Genomic DNA, 25585 nt, shown 5'->3' on the forward strand with positions numbered 1-25585 from the left:
CCTGACCTCACATGACAAAACGGGCTTACAAATGAAGTTGCTAGGAAGAGGGGAGAGGGAGTAAGGGACCGCAATGAAATAATTGGCAAATTGAAAACCACATCATCGCACATATCCAACATGCATTTGCCATGGGAAGAGATGTCCATTTCCTCCCACTGAGAAACCACTGGGGTTGAGCGGTTATAGGGTTTGCTGCTAAATTATGCCACAACATTTTTATAGCATAACACATTTGGACACACCATGGAATGCACCACACAAACATTATAGTTCTAGAGTGAGTCAATTCAATGTAGGAGAAGCTTGATTTTCACATTGTTTCATTCACTTATTTTCCCAAGGAGTATAACGGTGTTAAAACTAATCAGGGAGGGAAATCAGTTAAGACATCTTCATTGTTGGTTACTTAAACAGATTTTCTGCAACACATCTTAAACACACACACAGCTTTTACTCCTTTTTTTTTTATTATAAAACCCAAATTGCCATGAGTTTCTATATTTTAACTAGCATAAATACCTTCACACAAATATTTGAACCGTTTCCACTTAAAGTCAAAGGGTATTGAGGCAAATCATTGTCAGAATTCCTTGGTCCAAGACAAAATGATGATGGCCAGTGCAAATGTAAACAAAGCTGTAGACGGAATAAATGTTGGGGACAGACCTCCACGTTTGCAACAATGACCTCTGTTGGTAGAAAGTAAAATAGCAAGATGCTATGCATAGTGCTAAGGAGGCAAACAAATGAGGAATAAAATAAGGAAAAATTAGAATAACATCACAAACTACGACTTGGTCGTTGTGGCAGCAAAAATACTCGAAAACTGGGAATAAAGTAGATTTTTCAGTCATGGCAGAATACAATAGTCAGCCGGGTGTTGATGTGATTTACTTAATGTCCATTTAATATAACCTTAATCGACTGCTTTAATCAGTAAACCAATCATTGGATCCTTAGATTATCTAAATTGAGGTCAAAGTAATTCATTTTAATAAGTTAAATTGAGTCAGACACTCCTTATGAACCATAACAGCTGCTAAGTAATACTATGGAATATATTAAATGTTCACACATAAGTGGTCATTATATTCCTTGAGATAATAACCATAGTTCATGTTGTACAGTATACAATAATAGCAATATAAGAAAAAATGCATAGTGAAACACAAGGGCCAGTCAGTCAGGAGTCACACTTCCTGTTGTGATTAAAACCACAACAGCTTAGCGCTAAGGAATGGACTTTCTTGGCCCTTCCTTAGTTTCAAATCTAGGACTGTTCGAGACGATGGAGTAACTTTCCCTGTTCATTGATAATGAGGGTTAGCTTGCCGAAACAACACATATTTCTGTGAGAAACTTTTTGATATTATTGTACTGCAATAATGACGAAAATGTGAAAAGTGCACTGCACTCCACATCCTCACTCATTTATTAATTCTTCAATTTTCTAAAGGCAATCATTCAAGTTAATTAAAAACAAACATATTTAGTCTTGTTGCACATTAATCTCTTTGTTCGCACCAAAGTCACGGAGAAGGCTGCACATTTCTACACTCTATGTGGACCTAAAGGAAAAAGCTAACACACAATGGTAGTATGTGGGGAGAAAGAATATCCTAAATATAAAATGTTAAAAGAAAGGCTACTATGGTTCATTGATATGTATTTAGATTTAAAAAATAAGAACAGCTAAAAGGTAACTCAACACACAACTCCACATTCAAATTAATAGAAAATATCAGGATGGGAAATAACTTTTCACTCTGATCCATTTATCCGACTCCCGAGTCCGCTTGTATCGATACAGAACTTTTAAGTTTACTTTTGATTCATTCAAGTTAAAATTGTATGCTTGATCCAAAAATACAAAAAAACACTAGGACTGGCTGACCAGAACATCATCAAGACGTTCATAAGAAAGCTACAGCTACTGGTCTCAGTGTCGTAGGTTCCACAGTATCACCACAGCCAGCTGTCCAGATGCTGCACACAGTAGCAGGACTGCTGCAGAATGGCAGAAAGCTCACTGTAGCTGTCTTCTCTCCAAGTGGGAACAAGTTTCTCATTGTTGAGCGCCTGGAGTTTGGGCGCCCCGTCCCGGAGGACGTGGTACAGACACGGCCAGCGGCTCTGGATCCTCAGCCGGGTCCTGCGGTCCAGCGTGATCCCGCGGACAATCTTCCTGGCCCGAAATTCCCGCAGCGCCGGGAGCTTCAGGCGTGAGAAGACCAGACCCCGGCTGGGAGACACGTCCAGGAACTCCAAGCACGTGGACTCGAGCGTGTACGAGATGCCCAGGTTCCTGAGGGGCACCAGGATGTGTAAGGTCAGGGACCTCAGGCGGGGCAGGGAGTCGGTCAACGTCTGCAGCGTGGACGGAGGGACCCCTTTGAAGACCCAGAAGTACTTGAGTTCAAGAACGCGCAGGTGCTGAAACTGGGTGAGCAGCGAGACGGATAGGTCGGACCAGTCGAAATGCATTTTCATCTTGGAGATGCGGGGGCAGCATTTGGTAAGCTTGGCCAAAAGCTCCTGGAAACTGGACACCTGGCAATCAATCACAAAAACAACAACATTAACGCCGTTATCGCTTGTTCATTCAAGAAATGTATGACTCATGTAGGGCAAACGTTGACATCATCACAGTCAATGCTGAAGCTGAAAAGACACCCCAGGAGGTAGATAACTCTGGACTTTGACCCCTTGCAGATTGGTTGGAGTGCTTAGGATGACTACACTGTTGCACAAGCCATGTCATTACTTTTGGGCAGAAGACCTGACATTGTCTTCTAGAACGATCCGGTAATAGAGAGGTTGAGGTATCCAGGTCCTCATCAAGCCCACATCCACGTACCCAAACCACTGTGCTCACGGTCAAAATTAAGTTATAGATTTCATTGTATCTCGCTACCTAACAAATTACCCCACTAGACAAATTAAACAAATGGTAACACTTTAGAATGCAGTAATAAGTCATTTATAAGTTTAGCATGTATTTAGAGAGTCTAATGTCAATAGACACCAAGCTAATTTCATGTTTCACTAGGCCTGCATTCACACAACGTCGCGGTTACCTGATCCATCTTGCAAATGCTTTCCTGGTGGGAGCTGCTCTCCTGGTGGGAGCTTGAACTGGAGTGGATCCTGAGGTCCAGTGGTTCAAAAAGTGTGAAGGTCCAGTTGAGGTCAAGGTGGCCAAGGTCTATGCAGTGGACACTATCCAGCAGGTGACTCAACAGCTCTCCCCATTTGTTGCACCTGTCCCCAACGTCAAAGCTGGCCTTCAGGGTCAACAGGCTGGCATGACGGGAGATGAGATGGTGAGTGTAATGGTGAACCCAGGCTTTCCACCGCTCAAACTCTCGGTTTGAAACCAGCAGCCCCACCTGGCCCAGATGCATGATCCCACGGCGATAGTCAGCCACCCTCCACAGCTTCCATGAACGGACGAGACAACTCCAACTAGAGCAGACCAGTGCACAGCTGCACTTGTCCACCTCATTCAGGAAGGACAGTACGTGCAACTGGCACTCCACAGGTAACAAGTTAAACGGGAAGAAGTCCTCCACAGTTTTCCTTCTGCTGTTCAGAGAAACCAGGGACCTCTTCCGTGGGGACATATCAGTAGTTGATGAAGATTGAATATTGGTGGCCATTGGAAGTCAAATTCTGTACCTTTAAGTATTATGGTGTTGTTTTGCCATGTTAGTGTCAAGTTTTGTTGGATCTTGATAAGAAAAAAAAGTGAAGGAATAAAGTGTATTCATGTTATCTTCAGCACTGGGTATAACATGCTATTCACTTTAAACCACATTTGGTAACGCAACAGTCAAAATTAAGAAAGAAATTAAGAAAACCAAGCACTTCAATACACTATAATTGTTAAAATTATGTGGGCATTTTAAGATCTTTTAGTTACCACTATTAAGTTGTTATTTAATTAAGACGGCCAAATATGCTGTCCACGGAGAACATAAATATATAGCATTACCTTTTGAAGAAATAAAATACGAGTTAGTTCAAACAAGCTAACAAAACCGTAATCGGATGTCCGTCGGACTGGGTAATAATATAATTTTTTTAAATGTCACGCATGGGCAGATATGATGATAATGATAGTACGGTGGCTTATTCAAATATTTGAAATTACTTCGGAACTAAAATGACAATAATTAACCGCATACAGGCAACAGACTAAGCTAATAGCTGAGCTCTGTTTATGTTTTTTCTCGAAAGATGCGTCATCAACTTGCGCCGACATGCTTGTTTTGGCTTCTGTTGTACCATTGTTGGGCGGTGTTAAAGGGTGATAAGGGCGCCAGAGTGTTCATACCAGCAGGGGGCGTAAGAGGTATGCGTTGTTAGATGCGCGTACTCTAGTTTACAGATTCTATAATTATAAAATAACCTGCATCGTTTGAGGGAAATTGATCTTGGTTTGTCCTAACTCTATGAATAACTGAGATATTTAAAACAGTCTTTGCATATAGCCAAACGTGCCTTCTGTCAAGAAGAAAGAAGAGAGGATCCAAGTGTACGTGATGGAAACACGGTGTATGGGAGACAGTGACCTCGTTTTGTTTTGGCCCATGAGTTGGGCGTTTAGATCACGGTTTAGAGCCCGCTGGGCTGTGCCTTTCGCCAACCAATGAGAGAATGGAAAGGGCGTGGCCGGGTGACGAAAACACTAACCTGCTTGAAAAACGACGTCTGCGCGGAGTCTCAGTCATTCTAGCTAGAAGCTTCTTTGGGTTGTTCTCACTAAAACTTGACCGCTCATAGAGATAAACATCGCCAGTTCAAATAAAATTATTAATTCTCGGTGTTTTACATTTTTCTGTCAACAGATCTGCTGCTCGTTACGCATATAGAAACGTTAGACGACCGCTTTCATAAATAGTAGCCCATTCATTTTATCCATTCAGGGAGTCAATTCATTTCGTTGAAAATGAAGACAAAATTCATTAACGGGGTTTCTTCCTCTCCTTCAATGTCCCTGGGTCTTCTGGTCACCGAGAGTGCCTTGCATGTCCAACCAGAATCCGAAGAAAACTTTAAAGAGGTTATTATCCGCCAAGACCAGCCTGATTCAGAGACCAAACGCAAGGCGTATCTCTGGTGCAAAGAATTTCTTCACGGAGCATGGAGGTCGGTATCTGAGGACGATTTTGAAATCACCATCATAAGGTACGCCTATTTATTTACCCAAAATATTCTGAACAATGTGCATCACTGTTGTAGACGGTTTATTATATATCTGTTTCGTCTGTTCAGTTCTGTATTTATTTATTTATTTATTTATTTACGTAATAGGCCTTCAAATAAGCTGATCTTTCCGTTACACACCCTAAGCCTGTAATTATTACCAGAGAAGCTTTAGATGGGAATAGCTTTTGCGTTTTGCGGGTAAACAATGTAAACCCAAGTTGGGATTTTTACGTTTACATGAAATGAATATAGTATTCGATCGTTCAAATGACGATTTATTTGTTTGGGAAATCACCATTCTCTCTCTGACTTCCTTCTCATGTGTCCACCAGGGGTGGTCTGAGCAACAAGCTCTTCCTCTGTGCGCTCCCCGACCGTCTGGACAGTGTTGGGGATGAACCAAGAAGCGTTCTTCTGCGCCTCTATGGGGCCATTTTGCAGGTGTGTTTCGAGAAAGGATAATGTCATGTGAACGTTAAACGTGTTAAATTGTCTAATTTCAATGTAGCCTGCTTCTCATACACTTTAACATGACAGTGTTTAATGTTTATTATGTTGGAAATGTTTTGCGTTTCTGTGTATTTGATCGACAGTTGGTTTTAAGACAACATGGTAGTTGAAAGGTATATTCCTTGCCAACAAATAATAACATTAAATATCTATCATTTGACTGTCATCCTTACTAAATCGAGATGTTTAAGCAACATAAAATACTTCAGAAATCAGAAAGTACAATGAACTGAACTGGGGGTAAGGGTATTTATTTCTTACCAGAGAAGTCCAAATAAACAAATACAATTGCATAATTCCTGTGTGATGTTGAAATCACATCACCAGAAGTTGTAGTTTGTGTGTGTGTGGGTGTGTGGGTGTGTGTTTGATTATGTTGTGCTTGCTCATGCAAGAAAGTGCGGGTATGTCAGCATTATTTTGTGTGTGGTGCTGTAGGTATGTATATAAGTGACTGTGAGCGTACACACATAAGTGTGCACGCATGTTGGCCATTGTTGTGTGCAGTGATGTACCCCTATGGCTGTACATGCATGTGTTCTTTGCCGTAGGCTTCCCAAAGGAGCGTGCCTTGAGCACTCTTGTTCCCAGGTGAACCCACCAATCCAACACGGTACAGTATGAGATTCATGAAATCTCAGCCTTTTATAACGGGGGTAGCATAACATAATATCGAAAACATAACCGGAGGCATCCTTCTGGGAACGCAAACACAGAATGGTGAAATACTGTGCGTGCTAAATGACCTCTCCAGTGGGCAAGAGGGCTCAGCTTAATGTAAAATAATAAACCCAGAAAGAATTAGCCACATGAAATGCCGAGAAAGCTGAGACGGTCTGGAGGAAGTAGATATTCCTCCTTTTTTATCTTGAGTGGTAGTAATTCCCATACCTTTTCTTTTGGCAATATAGACACAATTTTCCTGTTGAAGTGAATAAGCTTATCATGCACAATGCTGACACATCATTTTTATCTCAGGAGAAGACGTGGCCAGAGTGTTCAGAGCTCCAATCCGACCCTAGAGTCACACCACGGCTGACTTATTATGATGGGCTCTTGCTAAAAACACCTGCTTAAGAGTTAGCAAATCACGATTGAGTTATATCTGCTAGCGACTACTGAGGGACTGAAGAAGGACTTTGTAACCTTTTCACCAAACCTGTGAAAATAACTATTTCACAAATGTCAACAATTTAAGACTATCAACAGCGGCACATTCTGTATCAGCGGATGGTCACATGATGATATGTTGAAGAAGAGCTAGAGCGTTTGTTTATTCTCTTGCTATAGTCTGCATGCTGTGACGTAAGTGGTAAATAAACAACAAATAAAGTCCCTTTAAAGTCTAAAATAAAATAAATATATATATGGGGTTTGGTAAACATTAACTGTTTACCTTGTATTTTAAGAAAGTGCAATGTGGTTTATTTTGGTAGTAATGCAAACACCCAAGCTCCTGTTACGTCCTAAAGTCTACCCTAATTGCTAGTGGACATAAGAGCAGTTTGATTTTATTGCTAGGGGTCGGAGAACCACCGCGTATCCTACACCAAGGTAACGGCTGCCATCTCTCGTAATCTTAGACAGCCTCTCTAAACTCTGCGGATGAGATTAAAAAATAAAGAATACCTTAGAGATGTTTGAAAGAGGGATGTGTTCACAATGACACTCTCTGGAAAATATGTTCAAATATGATAATAAACAATGGTTATCTTTATGCAACAACCGTTCAAACAACAATGAGATTTGATCCTCAAAATGGAGGACCCAACAAGACTACTGCAATAAAGGGAACTGCAACCAACATTGCAACAAAGATGGCCACTCTTGGCTGACTAGTATTAGATTTGTAAAAAAAAAACACAAAAAACAACAACATATATATAAAGCTATATTTATATATATATATATATATATATATATATATAGTTACAATCAAAATTTCTGCCAGTTCTTTGCAGAAATCACATCTGCTATATCTTTGTATTCAAAATAATAAGTCAATAATAATAAGCTGTTTCTGAACTGTATCCCTCTGTCTGCCTGTATATTTCTATCTCACTACCTCTCTTGCATCTTCGCTCCCTCTTTCTAACTGTTGCACTGCACAGTTAGCAAGGCGGTCCTCGACCAAAAATGTATTTTCCCCTGATATGTTTGATAATCTCATTCAGTTGAGTAATACAGCAGGAATTGTTAGTGTTTTTTTAAATATTATATAATACATCACTTTATTTATCGATAGCCTTTCCCCTTTTACTTTGTTCATAGATGTCCTGTAATAAAGGTGATTCCCAACGGTCAAACAAAGAAAGCCTCCAAGTAAGTAAATCATGGTAATACTGTTAATGATGGTTCTCAAATCATGTTTCAAAGGCCCCTACAGACTCAACGGTTCCTTTTTCTTTATCTTTCTTATAGCCCATATGGGTCAGATTACCAAGGCCGGCTTTGGTTCCCTGGCTTTGTTGTGTGAACTCAAGAGGCAGCTGTAGTTTTAGAAAACTTTCTGGAATTGCCGAACTTCAGATCAGCCTTTTTTTCTCCCCAGTTTTAAATGTAAACAAATGCATATCCCAATCTCTAAAACTTAAAATAAAATAAAATCCACTTGCTATGCCGCTAGAATGATACAACAGACTGTATTTGAACATCTGAAGTGCAAAGTGTTTGTTAATCAGACTTTGCATGCACAGCACATCATTTTGAATACCTCCAGAAAGCTTTTGTCCATTCACTGAAAAGAAGAACCAGAGTCATTATTTTTTTTCTCCAAAACATGTGATCCTTAACCCGCGGTTATTGTGAGCGGTGACTTGCACTGCCATATCATGTGAGCGATGAGCTCATCAGACAGCCATTGTTATAGTTTTTGCATTATTTCGTTTCACAATCAAGCGTCACAGTATTCTCTTGCTCTGTAGAGCTTAGAGGAAACAAGCTAACTACTGTGTGACTGTGTGCCATCATCAGGTTGTGATACTAAATAGATTGAGGGAGCACAAGAGTAGATGTTCTCTAGACCATTTATTGGTAAATGATTGACTTTTAAATGATAATACTAATACCTGGATGCAAGGAGAGAGACAACGCAAGCCAAGTAGGTCAGAGTTTCTTAAGTTTACTGTAGTTAGCAGTTTCAGTTTACAACATTGCAACACACAGTAAATGCGCTTCCTGTGTGGAGCCCAGTAACCCCTTTCTTTGGGGGGGGGGGGGCGTTGTTACGTTCTAACGTTTGGCTAAGTGAGGTTGCATGCATCAATAATGGTGGTTTAAAACAGAAAGAGGCTGGGTAGATTATATGACTTTTGTATCAAACCTATGAAGGATTGAGATACAAACAAATTATTCGGCAATTATGATAATATATGACTGACTTTATGCAAAACACATGATGCATTATTATATTTAGATTCATATATGTATACGTATGTATACTGTATGTTTATATATATATATATGTCTGGTACACAAGATGACTTCTAAATGAACCATTTGAATCATCCCAGACCATGTTTTCAATGTGACAGCCACTGTTTGCTACTGAAGTTAAAGTTTATTTTAACTTTAACTTTCGTCCTGCAGAAGGGTTTACACATCTGTTCCGCTCCACAGTGGAACAGGTCTCTTGGAGGTATGTTTGAAAGGATGACCGGGAGCGGATTTACAATCAGCATCAGCAAATGTTGCGTAACACTCTGAATATGGTTCCGTGGCAGTGTTCCTCTTGTTCAGAAAAGACAAGCTCAACTTCACCAGCGGCAGGGAACGAGAGTGGTGGTGGTGGTGACAACATGTTTTCTTTTATCGGTGTGCAGAAAGCTAGTGGGCCGCTAAGCCATTGTTTCCCTCCCAGAGCTAGCTTCCTGGAGTACTGCCAGCATGCAGCGCATTCCTGGGCTCGCAGCCAAGAAAACAGTACGCAGAGACTTGAAACTGTGTCTCTCGAATACTTGAATCCCCGCAAGGCAGGCAATTTTCCCACTTCAGGGGAAGGTAGGATTTAATAACACCTGCCTTATCCTGAATGACTTTGGTGTAGTTCCTTTGTGAGAAAAAAGTATGCATGATAAAGTGAGGACAAGGGAAGAGAGCATCTCCAATGTACGGCACTAAAAAGGTTGTGACAGACACACCCAACATTATTTTCATATCTTCTTGCCACCTCTAGGGCTTACGACAGTTCCCTAGGCAATCGTCCCTTTGATGGACTTAAACTCATTGTGTGTGTGTGTTTGTGTGTTTTTTATCAGGGGGCAGAGGCCATGGTGCTGGAGAGTGTCATGTTTGCCATCTTGGCGGAGAGAGAGTTGGGTCCCAAACTCTATGGAATCTTCCCCACAGGTCGCCTTGAGCAGTATGTCCCGGTAGGTTTACAGTTTACATTACATACAACATTTGTCTGTCTTCTTGTACTTGATTATGTCTAGATCTTCTTTGCAACCCCCCCCCCCCCACACACACACACACACACACACACAAACACACACAGACACACACAATGTACAATGTTATGGTATTATGACATAATCTTCAGCCGGATAAGGATCCTGCTGATGATTTGTCTCATTGTTTAACAGACTAGGCTTGTTTGTATGTGTGTCTTTGTGCTACCTGTTTCTCTACAGATCAACCATGGGATCAGTGATTGGTGTTTAATGGAAATTAATTAAACCATAGAAAATCTACTCCTCAGTGGCTGAACGTCAACTAGTTATCAAATTCCTCTTCTATATATTGCTTTCCTAATCAGATCCAGAATGTCAAACATAGCATATGTTTTTTTCAAATATCATAAGATTGTCACACATAGCACATGAATGTCACCTATAGCATACAAATGTCAGTAATAACAAATGAATGTCACTCATAGCATTTGAATGTCACCCATAGTATATGAATGTCACCAATAGCGTATGAATGTCAACAATAGCGTATGAATGTCAACAATAGCATATGAATGTCAACAATAGCGTATGAATGTCCGCAATAGCAAATGATGCTGTATCAACTGTTAACCTTGAGGAGTATTTCTCTGATTTGAACTGATTTAGGTGTGTGGACAAATCATTCACAACCTGTCTATAACCAAAATAAATATTTTGATTTACAAATTAGGCCGAATCTAAGTTTTTAGCAAAGCAAAAAGCATAAGCTGTCCAAGGGTGGTTTGGTTTTTTATTTCACAATTTATTCTCTCTCCAATCTCTCCATGAACATTAGAGTCGTAAACTTGAGACTTGCGAGCTGGGAGATCCCCACATCTCAGCTGAGGTGGCCCAGAAGATGGCCGCCTTTCATGCCATGCGGATGCCGTTCAACAAGGAGCCGAAGTGGCTTTTTGGGACGATGGAAAAGTAAGCCGTTACAGTTACTCCTCGGTTCTTCCTTAGGACTTTGTTTTTAGCTTTTATTATCTTGTTGCACTTTGAGCAAAAAAGGAAGGTTGTGTAAGTATGTTACTGATTGAAACATGATGAACCACCAGGTACCTAAACCAGATCATGAGGATGGCCGTCACCAGGGAATCGCACCTGTGCCTCTTCAACCGCCTGGCCAGCTACAACTTGCCTCAGGAGATGGATGATCTCAAGTATGATTACAAACTCACACACAAATACTCCCTTTCTCCACTTAATCTTTCAATGTGCTTTCATAAATACATACATGCCAACGATATGGAACTTGGTAATCACCAGTAATTCACCAATGAGTTTTATGGTGAATGTAGTTTTCTTGAAAAATACTAATACGTTTAATCCTGACCTGTTCTTTACAAAAACCCTGAAGGACAATGTATATGAAATTGCTATGAAAGGACAAATAGTATATGGTGTCTTAGGAAGTTAGTGTTAATGATTGACCTTAATCTGTTAAGACCTAATTAACACATTACCTTACCACAACTTAAATCATCTTATTGACTGAAGTTGTTTAAAAAAGATACAGTAGAGGTTCTAAGAACCATGCCAGTTTAACAATTGACCAGAAACAAGTAATTTTATTGAGATAAGGGGAATGGAAAAATACTTTTTGTTCATGCTCCCTCACATTGCTCTCCTACCGTCCTGAATAATTGGATGCTGACTGTTGTTTATGCTCGGGCGTGTGGTAGCTTGTTTTGGTGGGTTAAAGGTTGGGTAAAGGTTAAGGTATTGAAGTACTCACTACTACATTGGTATGAGTGTCAAAAGTTGTTCATCTGCGGCAGTAAAGCTTTCACTTTGTTTGTGCAAAAACCTTGGTGTTTGTTTCCGTTTCGGAAAACACTGACCTACCTGGAAGCTACACTGAGCACGAACGCGTCACAGCACCTTTTGACCTGTCCCTTTGACCTTTTTCCACCTATTTGTTTGTGTGTGTTTGTGCACAGGTCACTACTTGAATCCACCAACTCCCCTGTAGTGTTCTGCCACAACGACTGCCAAGAAGGTAGGAGATCCACTGCAGTCAAATCAGTTGTATATATATGTATATATATATACATATATATATATATATATATATATATATTAGTGCTGTCAAGCGATTAAAAATATTTAATCGCACTAATGTCATAGTTAACTCGTGATTAATCGCAATTTTTTTTCTATTCTAAATATCCATTGATTTCGTGCTGCTAGCCTTTTAGTGAGATCAGAGAGTGTTGAGAAGGACAGTAAGAAGAGAGACCCGCAGTGAATTCAACCCAGTCCACTTGACATCGGGTAGGTGGTAGGCCTACCGTAAAACTTCAATAGCCCAGGCTTTTATTTTTTTCAATCACTGAACTTTCGAACAAAACTCTTGCTCAGCAAAGATGGGAAATACTATAACATTTATTATTCAAACCAGTATGAATATTCCTACCGTATTCCTACCGGGGCTGTCGGGCTGATTACTGCGGGATAACAATATTGCATTTATAAAAGTTTCTTGTAGCACCGTACGGCAGCCTGAGCTGTGCGCCCGCAACCTCTCACTCACTCACTACTGCGATTGGTCAGAAAGACGAAACAGCTAATGACAACATTAACGTGCAGGCTCGAACCGAGTGACACACAAACATATACTTTTAAGGAGTTTTTCACCCGCTCCGTATCCTTGCTTGCCCCCACAAGTTTGTGCGGCGTGCTTGTTGTTTTGTTTCCGGTGTAGATCCAGTATGATGTTGTAGGTTTTCCAACGTGACTAGTTGTTGCTAGACAGCAGGTGAAAAAACTACAACGTTTGCCAAGCCAAAAGAGCGTTAATCGCGCAATAAAAAAATTAACGCTGTTAATAACGCGTTAAACTGACAGCACTAATATATATATATATGTATGTATGTATGTATTTTTATATATATTACCTTACCACACAAGCTCCACTTTCACTTGGTGGGGGGGGGGATTGCTGAAAAAAGTAATTTGTCAAATAATTTCTGCAATTTTAACTATACAAATATTAAAAAAGGAAGTGCCAACAACATTGTCAAAATCAACAGCTGAAACAAGAACAGTCAAAGAGTTTGTGCAATTTTAACTTTTCAAATATTAAAAACGAAAGAAATTATTTTAAAAACTAAAGAATTATTATTATTATTTGTATTATTCTTTTTGTCGACGTAGTTCAGGCGGCAGGCTTGTGTTGCTTAGGCGGCCGGCTAAGCTGTAAAGTGCTGTGGGAAGGTGTCCATTATCAGGAATTAATGGACAACGAAGTCCATTAATTCCTGATAATGGACACCTCGAAGGGCATTATCCCGCTTATACCATGGTCACTTGCCAAAGAAAATAAAATAAGACCGTTCATTTATATTTTCATGTGTTTTACAATCCAAATATAAAGTTTTTCACAAGCCATAACTTTGTTTCCCTGGTAACGCCTGAGGGTTTGACTAATACCTGGAACAATCATTACCCTCCCGTAAGGTTCTTATGCAACGGAAACGTTGTTCACTCCCCCAGTAAATAGGACGGACCTTAGCTACGACTTTGCAACGGGAGGTGTTGTAGTCCGCTCAGCTATGAGCCAGAGAGCTAACGTTATGCATTGTACATATTTATAATTCGAAATTCGTCCGAGCCTTTATACCACAGATACACTAGGGTCTAAAGCATATAACCGCGTCTGATTACAGTTTATTTCATTTTTCACAATTTACCAGCTCTCTTTTTGAAGAACGAATCACTGCACCATTGGTTTCAATGGGAATCGCGACGGTCTATACTTTCAACATAAATTGTACATATTTATAATTTGAAATTCGTCCCAGCCTTTATACCACAGATACTATAGGGTCTATAGCATATAACCGCGTTTTCTGATAACAGTTTAATGCATTTTTCACAAGTTACCAGCTCTCGTTTTGAAGGCTGAACAGACAATTTGGCGGGAACTACTTGGCAGGTGTCCGTATATCATGGGTTAATGCACACCCTGCAGCCAATCAGAATCGAGTATTCCCCCAGACCATGGTATAAATACATATAATACACATGCAGAACGTGCATTGACTTTCACTGCATGCTACATAATTTACTCAAATGTATTTGTATCTATTCTATGTATTATATTTAGTATATCGTATATTGGATGTGGATGTTGTATCACTGCATTTCAGTAAATGCTATTTTACAGAAGGAGTGACTGAACACTACTTTGTTACCGGCATTTCCTAGTGTTATTTCACTATCTTGTGTAACATTTAACATGTAAACCTCTTGTTCTTTCAGGTAATATTCTACTGCTGAATACATCACTGGACCAGAAGTTGATGCTTATTGACTTTGAATACAGCAGCTACAATTACAGGTAGCACTTCTACTATAACTACTGCTAGTACTACTACTACTGCTACCAGGGTTTCCCACTGAAAATATGTTAGTTAAGGTGAGATTGGACTACTACTACGAAAAATAAAACATTAAATTGGTATAGCGCTTTTTTGTCCGGATTGGCAGCTTAATATGCATTAACAGATATTAAATAATGTAATGCTCAAGATAGTACCTAATGTTATTTTAATATTATAAATAGTCCCTAAAACCAAACCAATTAAAGGAAATAGAGCTCTGAAAATCATCACTGTCATCTCTAGGGACCTCACTGACTAGTATTGAAACAAACAACGACCCTTTGTTGATGCGTCAACCTTCAGCTCAAGTATCTTCTACCCTTTATTTTCAGACTTTGTACAGTTCTCATATACAGTATAATTGTGGACCCTCCAGAGAACAAACTGTACTGTATTATTAGTCACCTACCCTTTAAAAATACCAAAGTGTCCAAAATCTGTCCTTGGCTGAGTAAAAACAAGGAGGTGCGCATTTTTCCTGGAATCCCTTCCCCCCACAGGGTTTCCTTGTTAAGTCAGAATGTTGTGACCACTCAGGCCTGCATTATCCGTGGGTTTGGGTGTTTGTGTGTGTGTTGTCTCCCTGTATGTGTGTTTCATGGCCCCTGATGTACTTTTCTGTTGCGTCTTTTGCTTTTCTGTTGGCCCATTCCCCATAAGCTCTATTTCTAGATTGTTTGGGAAAATTGCTACAAAATACAATTGCAACAATGCTTTTAAAATGTTGATCTGACTCACTCTTTCATTGAGATATAATAGACTAGAAAGAGAGGGAGAGAGAGAGAGAGAGCGAAGAGAGTGAGCGTTACCTAGATACTGAGCCACAACAAGAGATAGGGAAAAGAGGATAACCATGGGGCCAGCCGAAGGCCCTGTTTCCCATAGGCATACATAATTCACAGCCCCTTCCCTGTGTTTAAACAATCATGGGGGGCTGTTATGCAACTGGGATCTGGTTGAGGAGATTGGAAATGGAAAATGAGGGGATGTATGAAGACCTATCCTCCGGTCAATCTTTCAATCAGTCAGCTAAATAAAAAAATATCTGTTTTAAGTTAAGCCTTTATTCACCCAGCTAAAGAAGTATTGTGTTCTACTCCTGCATATTCACAAACACGCCCATTTATGTTGTTGGTCTTTATTGCGAGAGGGTTATGCTTTGGTTCGTCTTTATTATGGGAAAATATAGCTCATGTTGTCCTTGGCTTTCTAACTTCCCCCTCCCCCCACGCACACGAGCATATGCAAACACACACACACACACACACACATACACACACACACCTTCCCAACCACACACACACCAATGTTTTTAGCTTCTTTCAGGCCCTTCCTGTATTTTAAATACCAGTTGTCCTATGTAATGCAAATAAGGGTAACGCTAATGTCCGCCTCCATGTGAAACGCCTTTCATATTTTTCAACCCGTGCCCTCTTTTTTGCATTGCAGGGGATTTGACATTGGAAACCATTTCTGTGAGTGGATGTACGACTACAACTGTGACACCTTTCCCTTCTTCAAAGTGAATGCTGGGAATTATCCTTCTAAAGCTCAACAGGTTTGAATAGAAAAGAAAACACAGCCATCGCAAACTACAACCAAAAATACATTTAGATCTTCAGTTTACTTAGTTCAGACCTAGTCTCACTCTTAGACAATACCAATTCTCTGACCTGGAGAACCAGTCTCCAAACGGATTGTTTTGTAAATAAACGTGACTATAAATACCGATGTTCAAAAAAGTAAACAGAAAACATTATCCTTACTACAATTTACTATCGGCCCTCATACACACGCAGACGCACAAACAAACAAGCACACAGTGTCTGGTATGCCAGTGGGACGAACTCTGTTTGTGTTGTCCACAGCTGCATTTCATTGAGAGTTACATGAGGGAGTCAGATGGCGGATTCAGCGGCCTGAGCAACGCGGCTCGGGAGAAAGTAATGGAGGAGCTCTACGTGGAGGTCAACAGGTGAGCAGAGGTCACGGGGCGGATCCCCAATCCTGTCCTGTGTGAAGGCCAAAGGGGGCTGGTCTGAGTGCAGTGGTGTGGTGTAGTATGCAAAGGTATATGTTTTGGTCTATCATAGGCTCCATGGTGTTATGGATTATTCAAGACCGTTCTAGACCGTTCTTTAAAAAATGCAGTGTGTTTGGGACTGAAATAGGTTCCTTTGCCAACGATAAGTGGCTGGCATGGGTAGGGCGAGTTCCATCGGGGTCGACAGGTTTTAAAAATGTACCGCCCGCCCGGAACGTCCCGATATCAAAGCTGAAAGTGAAATACATAGCAGTGTAGAGATGCTGTGGTGCTGTTTAGAAGAATGACACTTTTCAATAGCAATTAACATTGTTTTAAGGTATATATTTGATATTCAACAGATATTCATGCCCCGAATTACAATGATCTAACGCGGGGAAGTATAGACGCAATCAACCGTATACAACAGTAACAGAGTCCAGAGTGTCTCGCAGTGTATATCTGTCGAAAGAGACAGGGCTAAGAGAAGCTGTCGGCCGGCAGCGCTCCTCTCTGTAAAGCTGTGGTTCTCAACTGGTCTGGCCTTGGGAACAACATTTTCCCATGATCATTAAGTCGCGACCAACTTTTAAACAATTCGAAATAATAGATTTTCAAATAGATTTCTTGAAAAATGGGCAAGTCAACACACATACACAATGTCATCGTGACTTTCTTTAAAGGTCACTGCGTTCAAAGCACATAACTCTAGCAATGAAAAAAAAGAAAGCAGTAAAAACATTTATTTTTATTAATTTGGTTTTACCACACACTAAGATTCAGAACAAGTCTGGAACCAACTTGTGGGTCGCTACCCACTTTTAGGTCATGACCAGTTGAGAAACACTGCCATAGAGAATATCAACAGACCAGCTATAATGCAATCAACCCTGATCTGTCTCACATTTCTGAATGTGCCACATGGATATTAAATAAACATTACTGATGAAGTGTATCCTTCCAGTAAATAGAAGCTACAAACACTGCCTAGACATTGAAGCTTTATAAACAGTTTAAAATGCAGGTTAAACTGACTTTCCATATTAGTACTTTGGCGAAATCTCTGGGAGACTTAGAATAGGTACACTAGTAGGCTACTTGGAATGGAAGAAGGGAACTTATTTTCCATATTCCTACTTATTTTTCTATGATTAAGTATTTAAAACCAGCAAGACTTTTTCTTGGTAGGCTAATTGAATATAAGACACACAATATTGTAGGCTAGACTAACTTAGCTTCTGCGTTTTTGTTTTTTATTATTGTATTCATTTTACACAAAAAACACCATATACCCCCGTGAAAAGTCTGTGACACTGTTGTTGGGTTTGGGAGATCCGTTGTACCCTGAGACTGTTAAGAGAGCTTGTTTGTGTTTGTACCCTAGGTTCGCCTTGGCGTCTCACTTCTTCTGGGGGTTGTGGGCTTTCATCCAGTCCAGAATCTCCACCATTGAGTTTGGATACATGGTAAGAAACCATGTTTCTTTGGTTGTTTCCATTTTTGTATTTGTTGTATTTCTTTGATTATCAAATATCCTGATGGTTAGGGTAAAAGAGTATGATGATTGAAATTGTCATCGTAAAACACTCACAAACTGTATATTTCAATGCATTGCAGGAGTATGCTTTGGCCAGATTTGATGCCTTCTTCGAGCAGAAGAAGATTTGGGGAGGCAGCAACTAGGAGGCGGCCACTCACCAACTCCTCCAGTGATTGTGCTGGAGGAGGCTGGTGCTGTCACCTACTCCCTAGCTGGGGGACGAGGCATTGCACAATCGCGCTTCCTGAAACTAAAGTAAAACGCAGTGCAGCAAATTCCGGTGGTCCGGCAAAAACCCCTGATAAAAAACATCTTATGCTAGCTTTCATGATAGACCAGAGGAATGCGGTTGTCTTCTGCTATTGTTTAGGACACATGCTCACATGCTTCAGATGCATGCTGGGCCATAGATCTAGCATGTGGGGCAGCTTCCTGTTACATGTACATTCCCAGTTGTAAATGTTAACATTGTATCAATGTGTAGCAATCTATCATTACCATATGGAAATGATACTGTGGTAAAGAACCGAGCCATGAACCATTTGCGGTAGAGCCTTGCTTACTAAAGAAACAAGGAACTAACTTCATATATTATATATATATATCTATACATATATATATATATACATTTATATATGTGCCAATTATCTGGTTGAGCCCTCTATTATTGAAAGGCAGATTTTCACCAAACAAGGTTTAATTAACTTAAACCTTGTTTGACTTAATACCTTGAATGAGTGCATACACTACCAGCTGTGTAGTCCTACTGGATACGTCAGTATTTCTCTTGACTCAGACTAAGTTAGGTAGGTCAGGTCAGGGCAATTGAGAGGATACAGTTGAATGCTGGATTTTCCTGTCATGTGAATTAAGTTGATCGCTAGTTTTAATCGTTGCCATCCTTGGGCTGATTATAATCGTGTCAAAACTTGTTTCTTTACTACTGTGACTTACTTTTAACATCCTGTTTACACAATTGGCATCTTAACCCTTCTGTGAATATTAAGTGATCTTCAAGGTTTCTCACCTTTTGTAGTTCTTTATCATTGACATTATTTGGACCAACATGCAGTGGTGTATTTAAGAGGTAGCTGAAAATATGCCATGACACAGCATGGTTTTTGATATGATGCAGTGTTTTAAGGTCTATGAAGTTGACGGAATCAATTTGTAGCAGTTTTATTTGCTACGGTTAATAATGGAATTAAAACAAGCTAGTTAACCATATGCTCTATGTTATAAGTGCATTGCAGAAATCTTATCAAACAAGGACAAAACTAATCATGCCCTTATATAATGGTTTCATTAGGGAAATGAAGAGCAAGCTGCATAAAAAGGAAAAAGGACATAAACAATATCATGAGGTACAACAATTCTATGAATATACGCCCTTGACAAATATATGGTATAGGTTACCTTTAAACCTATCTCATGGTCAATATTGTCTGAGCATGGGACTAATGCAAATTTGAAACATCACAAACCCTGATACTGTTGTATCGTCTTCCCAAAGACATTGAATATGTCACTGTGTTAGTTTGGGTATGTGTGTTAAAATGCACATGTAGCGATGTCACTGAAATGGCCCTTACCTTCAAGCATAACACAAAACTGCACGTTTAGTTTTTTCATGTTTATTTTTTGCTGTGGTGGTTTGTCCCACGTTTCATAATTTTGTGTGTTAAAATTGAATGTATGTGTTCTGTCAGACCTTTTGGATGGTTTACATAGTAAGTACTTGTGAATGGAAAGGCGCTGAGGGATAGGCCTAGAGGAGTGTAAAGTGTGTACACATCACTGGTCCACAGCCCCGTCAACCCATCCACGTTGAGCAGTGGCACTTCGCACACGTGGCACTTAGCACACAAGGCTATAGCAACGTAGCTTTGAGGCAACTGACTTTATTTGTGACGTTACACCTTTTATCCATCATTTTCTTAAGATAATGTTTTTTTATTTTCTTGTCTGAATTCCACATGAATATTGTTAACTTGATATTTTCCAAACAATGTTTCAAACATTATTTTTAAATCGCTGTAGATTTCCATTTAAATTCTATTTCATATCCATGTCAGTTTTCAAGTTTTGTAGTTTTCAAATATCCATATATATTGTTATAAAGAAAATGAAATGTACTTTCAATGGTATGCACCTTTCAGATCAGAATATTGCAAACCTTAATCATGTTTTTTTTTTACTAAAACTGTCATTGCAATTGTTTATGATGTTGAGGGCCACATTCAGAAAAGATGTCTTTTCATTCTATGTGATTTGATTCGTTACTCTTATACAAGCATAAATGTTATTGTAACTTTCGAATCCATATAAACTGATTGAACCTATTCTAACTGGTAATGTGATAGATTGATATGAAAGCAGCTTTAATGTATAAATATATAGTACTCTTCAAATATACACACTTACAGAGGGAAAATTATGCACTTTGCAAGAAGATTTGTGGAAAAATGGGCTGTTTTGCTTTGCGTAATAAATCATTACAAATAACATTTGCCTTTTTCATCATGCTCAAATTTCACATTCTCACAATTACTTGAACAGTGATAATCCATCAATGATAAGCATTTTCTGTACAATTTGTATCGTTCTTAAAACGAAATACCCAAATCAGCTCGCTTTACATTCAGGGTATATATTATACATTAGTTTACCTGAACATTGGCACTCGCTCTACTTAAAAAAAATTAATAAAATCTATCAATGCATATATTGTAGGCATATAGAAATATGCCTTCATTGAACGAATCAAGGAATTAGGATATGTAGTCAATGGTAGTCAATGCTGTGAATATGATAGTGATTGTGTACTGTCAAAGCATAGGCCTAATCTTAAATGATATAGAAAACCCGTTGCATAGCACAGGTTAACAGGTTATACAACAATAAATAAAGCAATGCTGAAGAAAAACCTCCAGTGTCACACAATGGTACAAAATGAAAAATGAGCATCATGAAATCTCAAGGATACAGAGATGGTCCACATTCACTGTCCAAGCAATAGCATTGCATAATTTGTATTTTTATAATTCAAAATCAATATTGGCTCACGATACAGCTGCTTTTGTATTAAAGTAGCCTACTTTGATACAATCAGATTTTATATAATTACAATTGATAAAGAAAGGTATAGCCTATAAATTATATGAAATCACGTAATAAAAGCACCACAATACAACCACTGTGTGTATCAGATGTTTTGCGAGACATTTCCTATTTTTTACCGCTAACATGCCAGGAGGCCAGCAGAAGCTTCAGGGGAACCAGAAAAGTGGGCTCTGCCTTCCACGGGAGTGAGAGCTTCCCGCACGCACTTCCGAGCAGATTTTCAAAGATCAGAAAAGTGGAGAGGTTTGCTCAAAAAGCAATCGCAAACGTACGGAAGAGGATTAGGGCCAATCATAAAAAAAGAAAATTAGATTCTGACTTTATTCTCAGATTCTGTTTTTTTCCTCAGAATTCTGAGTTTAAAGTCAGAATTCTGACTTTAAACTCAGAATTCTGACAGTCTCAGAATTCTGACTTTAATCTCAGAATTCTGAGAAAAAAGTCAGAATACTGACTTTAAAGTCAGAACTACGGGTACCTGTAAGGACCAAACTCCGTGGGAGAGACACTTTGCTTTATGCAGGAGGAGGAAACCACACGCAGAGTAGGCAGTAGCCCAAGCCTACTTGTGCTAAGATGTCTTCCCTTAGCGACTTCTTGCGGGTTCGAGGGGTTCCAGAAAAGCCATTTCGTTAATGGAAGACCAAAAGGTGAGTGAAACTGGAACATGTGTTGTTTTGGTGCCAGTTTCACTCACCTTTTGGTCTTCCATTAACGAAATGACTTCTTCTTCTTCCTCCTGCTGACTTTTTTTTTTTCAGAATTCTGAGTTTAAAGTCAGATTTCTGAGATTAAAGTCAACTTTTTTTTTTTATGTGTGGCCCTAATCCTCTTCCGCACGAACGACTATATAGACTGAAGGGATTATTATTCACATGGCCCAAGGCCCCGTTTCCCGAAAGCATCGTTAGCCTAAGTGGTTCGTGAAGTGCGTCATAAAAGCATCGTACAGTTTTCACACCGTTTCCCGAAAGCATCGTTGGTAACGAACGTCGTGAAATCACTCGTAGCTAACAAGCACTCCAGGGGTACGTAGAGTGCTATAGAGCAGTCTTTCCCAAAGAATGGGTCGGGCGATTTGAATTGGGTCGCCAAATAAAAAAATAAAATAAAATAAACTTTCAACAACAAGCATGTTGTTGATAGTACTGAATGTTTGTATTGTTCTGATATTTTAACTTATAACTGTAACATATGGGACGCTAGGACCCAGGTCACCAGGTGGGGAACCTAGCAACAGCAGCCTCACAGTACATGAGACTAGGATCTCGCGGGACTTTGCAAGTCCACGTTTGTTCTCGTAGCTCACCCTCGTCCATGCTCCTGTTGCCGGCGTCGCAGGTCTGAGAAGAAAAGAGGTACAAACACTTTTCTGGGTCTATATGCTTGTGTTTAATTTTGAGTTTAGATTATTTACCTCTCCTTGCATTCTTAGTGTGTCGGTTGGTGCCATGAGGGTTAAACTGCATTGTACCTCGTACCTGTAGGCCTTACCTCGTAGCAGTTTAAGGTGGGAGCTACTAATAATGTCCACCTAATATGATGTTGCCACCCGTCTGCTGCTGTACATTCGGTGGTTTATTTAACTTTGTATTTCCTGTTATATTTGTAGATATTAATCATCAGCACTTTATGACAAGCAGCATTAGCTGTCCCAGTCAATCTACTGTATTACCTGGATGCGCTACAGCTTAGCTCAAAGCAGGTACGAGAGACTGGGCATGGGTATCATCTGGGTCAGTTTTAATAATACTGTTGGATTTCTTGTAATGTATTTATTCGGTCTTGTAGGCTGAACTGGCGACACACGTCGGCAGGGCAGCCACTGTTCTCTCCTCCCAGAAATCCTTATAATTAGTGTCTCCATTTTTGTTTTGTTGCGCTTACCTTGATAGTTGTGACCATCCACCTTTCCATGGTGTCGTAGAATTTAATGTTTGCTCTGGAAGTGTGCAGTGCCTTCGAACCTTTAAGTATACAGTGTTTTGAGCTGTTTAAGTGTGCAGTGCCTTTGAACCTTTAAGTGTGCAGTGTCTTTGAAGTGTGCAGTGCCTTCGAACCTTTAAATACATAACAGTATTCACCTGGTTATGTGTGTGTCCAACTCTAGGTATCAGCCTTATCAAATACAAAAGTATTGATTTTATTGTTGAGGGGATATTGTTAAAATAAACTTTATTTTTGTACAACTTCAAGAGCCTCTGCTTGTCCTTGCCCTAATAGGTATTAACCTGAGTGGGGAGTGGTTGCTGTAAATTAGTCACACTGCGTGTAGTCCAGGGTCTCTCCCCTTTAAAGAGAGTGGCGTTGTCATACACAAGTAATCCTAGTGCCGGTCACATAACATTAAATATAGTTGAAAGGCTAATGTACATTGTGAGAGGATATAACAACAATGAGATAGCCAAAACAAGGAGATGAACTCCGCCTAAATGCTTTAATTTGGTCTCATTTAGGCAGAGTATTTAATACGTGTATTATGTTTTCAATAAGTGCATTAAACAAAGTTGTGATTTATCTCTTCGAAATGGTTGGTTTAAGTTCATATATAAGGGGATGCGGAATTGGCAGTAGAAAAGTTCAGGAATGTTCATTTATGCACTAATTTGTTCTTCTCACGATTTTATAGATAATATTGTGAATTGGATCGCGATGGTTTGTAATTGAAAAAAAATGGGTCCCCAGAAAAAAAGTTTGGAAAACACTGCTATAGAGCATCGACAGCCTACTATAGCCTCAGTGGCGTCACGAGCGGTCATTCCGTGTATTGGATGCGTTTTATTAAAACACATCCAATACCACGGAGGGGGGGGGGGAAGTTATGCAGTCGCTTTAAACAAAGACCTTGAAAGATGGTGCGGTCTACGATTCCTTACGAGGCTTTTGTCGGGATAAAAAACAGGCGGTCAGCAAAATAAAGAATATGTTTTTGCACTTCTAAATAGTTAATCGCGTTTGTAGCCTACACTCAGACGTGAACTCATTCTTGCATGCGGTTGTCTTCATTCATAAAAAAAATAAAAACCTTCGGGAGTAGCCTATGCTAATTATTCTAAAGAGCCTAAAAGAGGTCTACTCTGTGCGCAAACCCGCCTTCTCTAGTGAACCAAGAAAGCCCGCACCGTGACGAACGGGGGATTTTGACCCCCTCGGTTTTACACAGGGAAACGTGAGATAAGAGGGTGAAATCGCCGGGCGTGGCAGTGTAAAAAGGCCTATACATCATCCTGCCCAACCAGATGGGCAGGATATAGACCAAGCTCTCCTAATCCGGTCAGCAATAGCCGTGTGTCAATGCCCAGCCTCTGCGTTTGAACAATAATGAATTAATGGAATGTTGCATTTTTAATGGTTACACCAAAGATTCTAGACTAGAGAGTGTGCTCCCATCAATGAAACTTTATGCGGAATCAGATAAAGTCGGCTCTCTTTGCTGCGCAAGGCATGTTTCAGAAATCAGAACATTAAGATAAATGTAGTTGTCACACAAGCTATTTTTGTAATATGGAATTATTTCAGGGGGGAAAATGCCCTGAAAAAATGTACGCACAGGATTAGGACTGATATGGCATATGTCCTAGGCCTAATCAATTGTGTTTTGATATCTTTAGCCTTCATATTATTGCAGTCTATTCTTTTCGTAGGCTACTCTGCTGTTGGCCTTGAGGGGGTGATATTTTAACCATTCTTAACCCCATTTTCCTGCGACATTCCTGCGTCCCCACCTCCTACAGAGCCCATTTCAGCACCGTGTCAGTGGACAGTTACAATCCTAAGAATGTCATTAGTGCGGTGCACGCGCGTTAAGACGAGTTTCGGGAAACGCCCCAAGAAATTTCCTTCATGAGAATGATCGTGCGAGCGTGGATCCATCGTTATCCGGAAACGAGGCCCTGTCATGCAAATATTAATGTGGAAGCGTTGACTAAGGACTTGGCCTTAAAGCTAGAATTTTTTTTGGTATAGGCAATATGGAACTATTTATTATCTATCCATCTGTCTTCTAGACCAAAAGGTTAAAAATATATATATTGTGGTTTTATTCTGTTAAAACACATTCACACAACCAAAGGAGAAAAAACAACAAAACAATAGAAATAGCAAGGGAATGTTGTCCTCTGTTTTTGCTTGAGCCACTTTCTCACTTCCCAAAGTGTCTATTTACGTTCCTGTAGACCTAGGTATATTTATACATTTTTCATTAAAAATTGTAAAGAAATTAAAATATTCGTTTTCACTAAGATTTTGATATAGCCTAGGCCTAGTCTACGAGAAAGCGATTCAGAATCCATCCTCCTCTAGCTATTGTCACCCCATGAGCCTTTAAAAGCAGCAGTCCTACGTGGTATAAAAA

At 39.8% G+C, this 25585-nt stretch overlaps 2 protein-coding genes across 2 annotated transcripts; one reads left to right on the top strand and one right to left on the bottom strand.

Moving 5' to 3' along the window:
* Positions 1–567: 567 nt before the first annotated feature.
* On the bottom strand, positions 568–4211 carry LOC307080686 (uncharacterized protein). Its single transcript, XM_079743510.1, has 3 exons — positions 3998–4211; positions 3081–3733; positions 568–2553 (listed from the first exon to the last, which is right to left on the bottom strand). The coding sequence occupies exons 2-3, from the start codon at positions 3660–3662 to the stop codon at positions 1966–1968; spliced, it is 1170 nt and encodes a 389-aa protein (XP_079599636.1). The 5' UTR covers positions 3663–3733; positions 3998–4211; the 3' UTR covers positions 568–1965.
* A 542-nt stretch (positions 4212–4753) lies between these two features.
* chka (choline kinase alpha) lies at positions 4754–20450 on the top strand. The gene is made up of 12 exons (XM_079743509.1): positions 4754–5193; positions 5547–5655; positions 7996–8046; positions 9981–10094; positions 10951–11084; positions 11216–11320; positions 12101–12159; positions 14424–14502; positions 15995–16103; positions 16414–16520; positions 17953–18034; positions 18186–20450. Exons 1-12 carry the CDS (start codon positions 4955–4957, stop codon positions 18249–18251), a joined length of 1254 nt encoding a protein of 417 aa, XP_079599635.1. The 5' UTR covers positions 4754–4954; the 3' UTR covers positions 18252–20450.
* The last annotated feature ends 5135 nt before the right edge of the window (positions 20451–25585 follow it).

Source organism: Pollachius pollachius (assembly GCF_949987615.1).
Source record: "Pollachius pollachius genome assembly, chromosome: 9".
Lineage (NCBI taxonomy): Eukaryota > Metazoa > Chordata > Actinopteri > Gadiformes > Gadidae > Pollachius > Pollachius pollachius.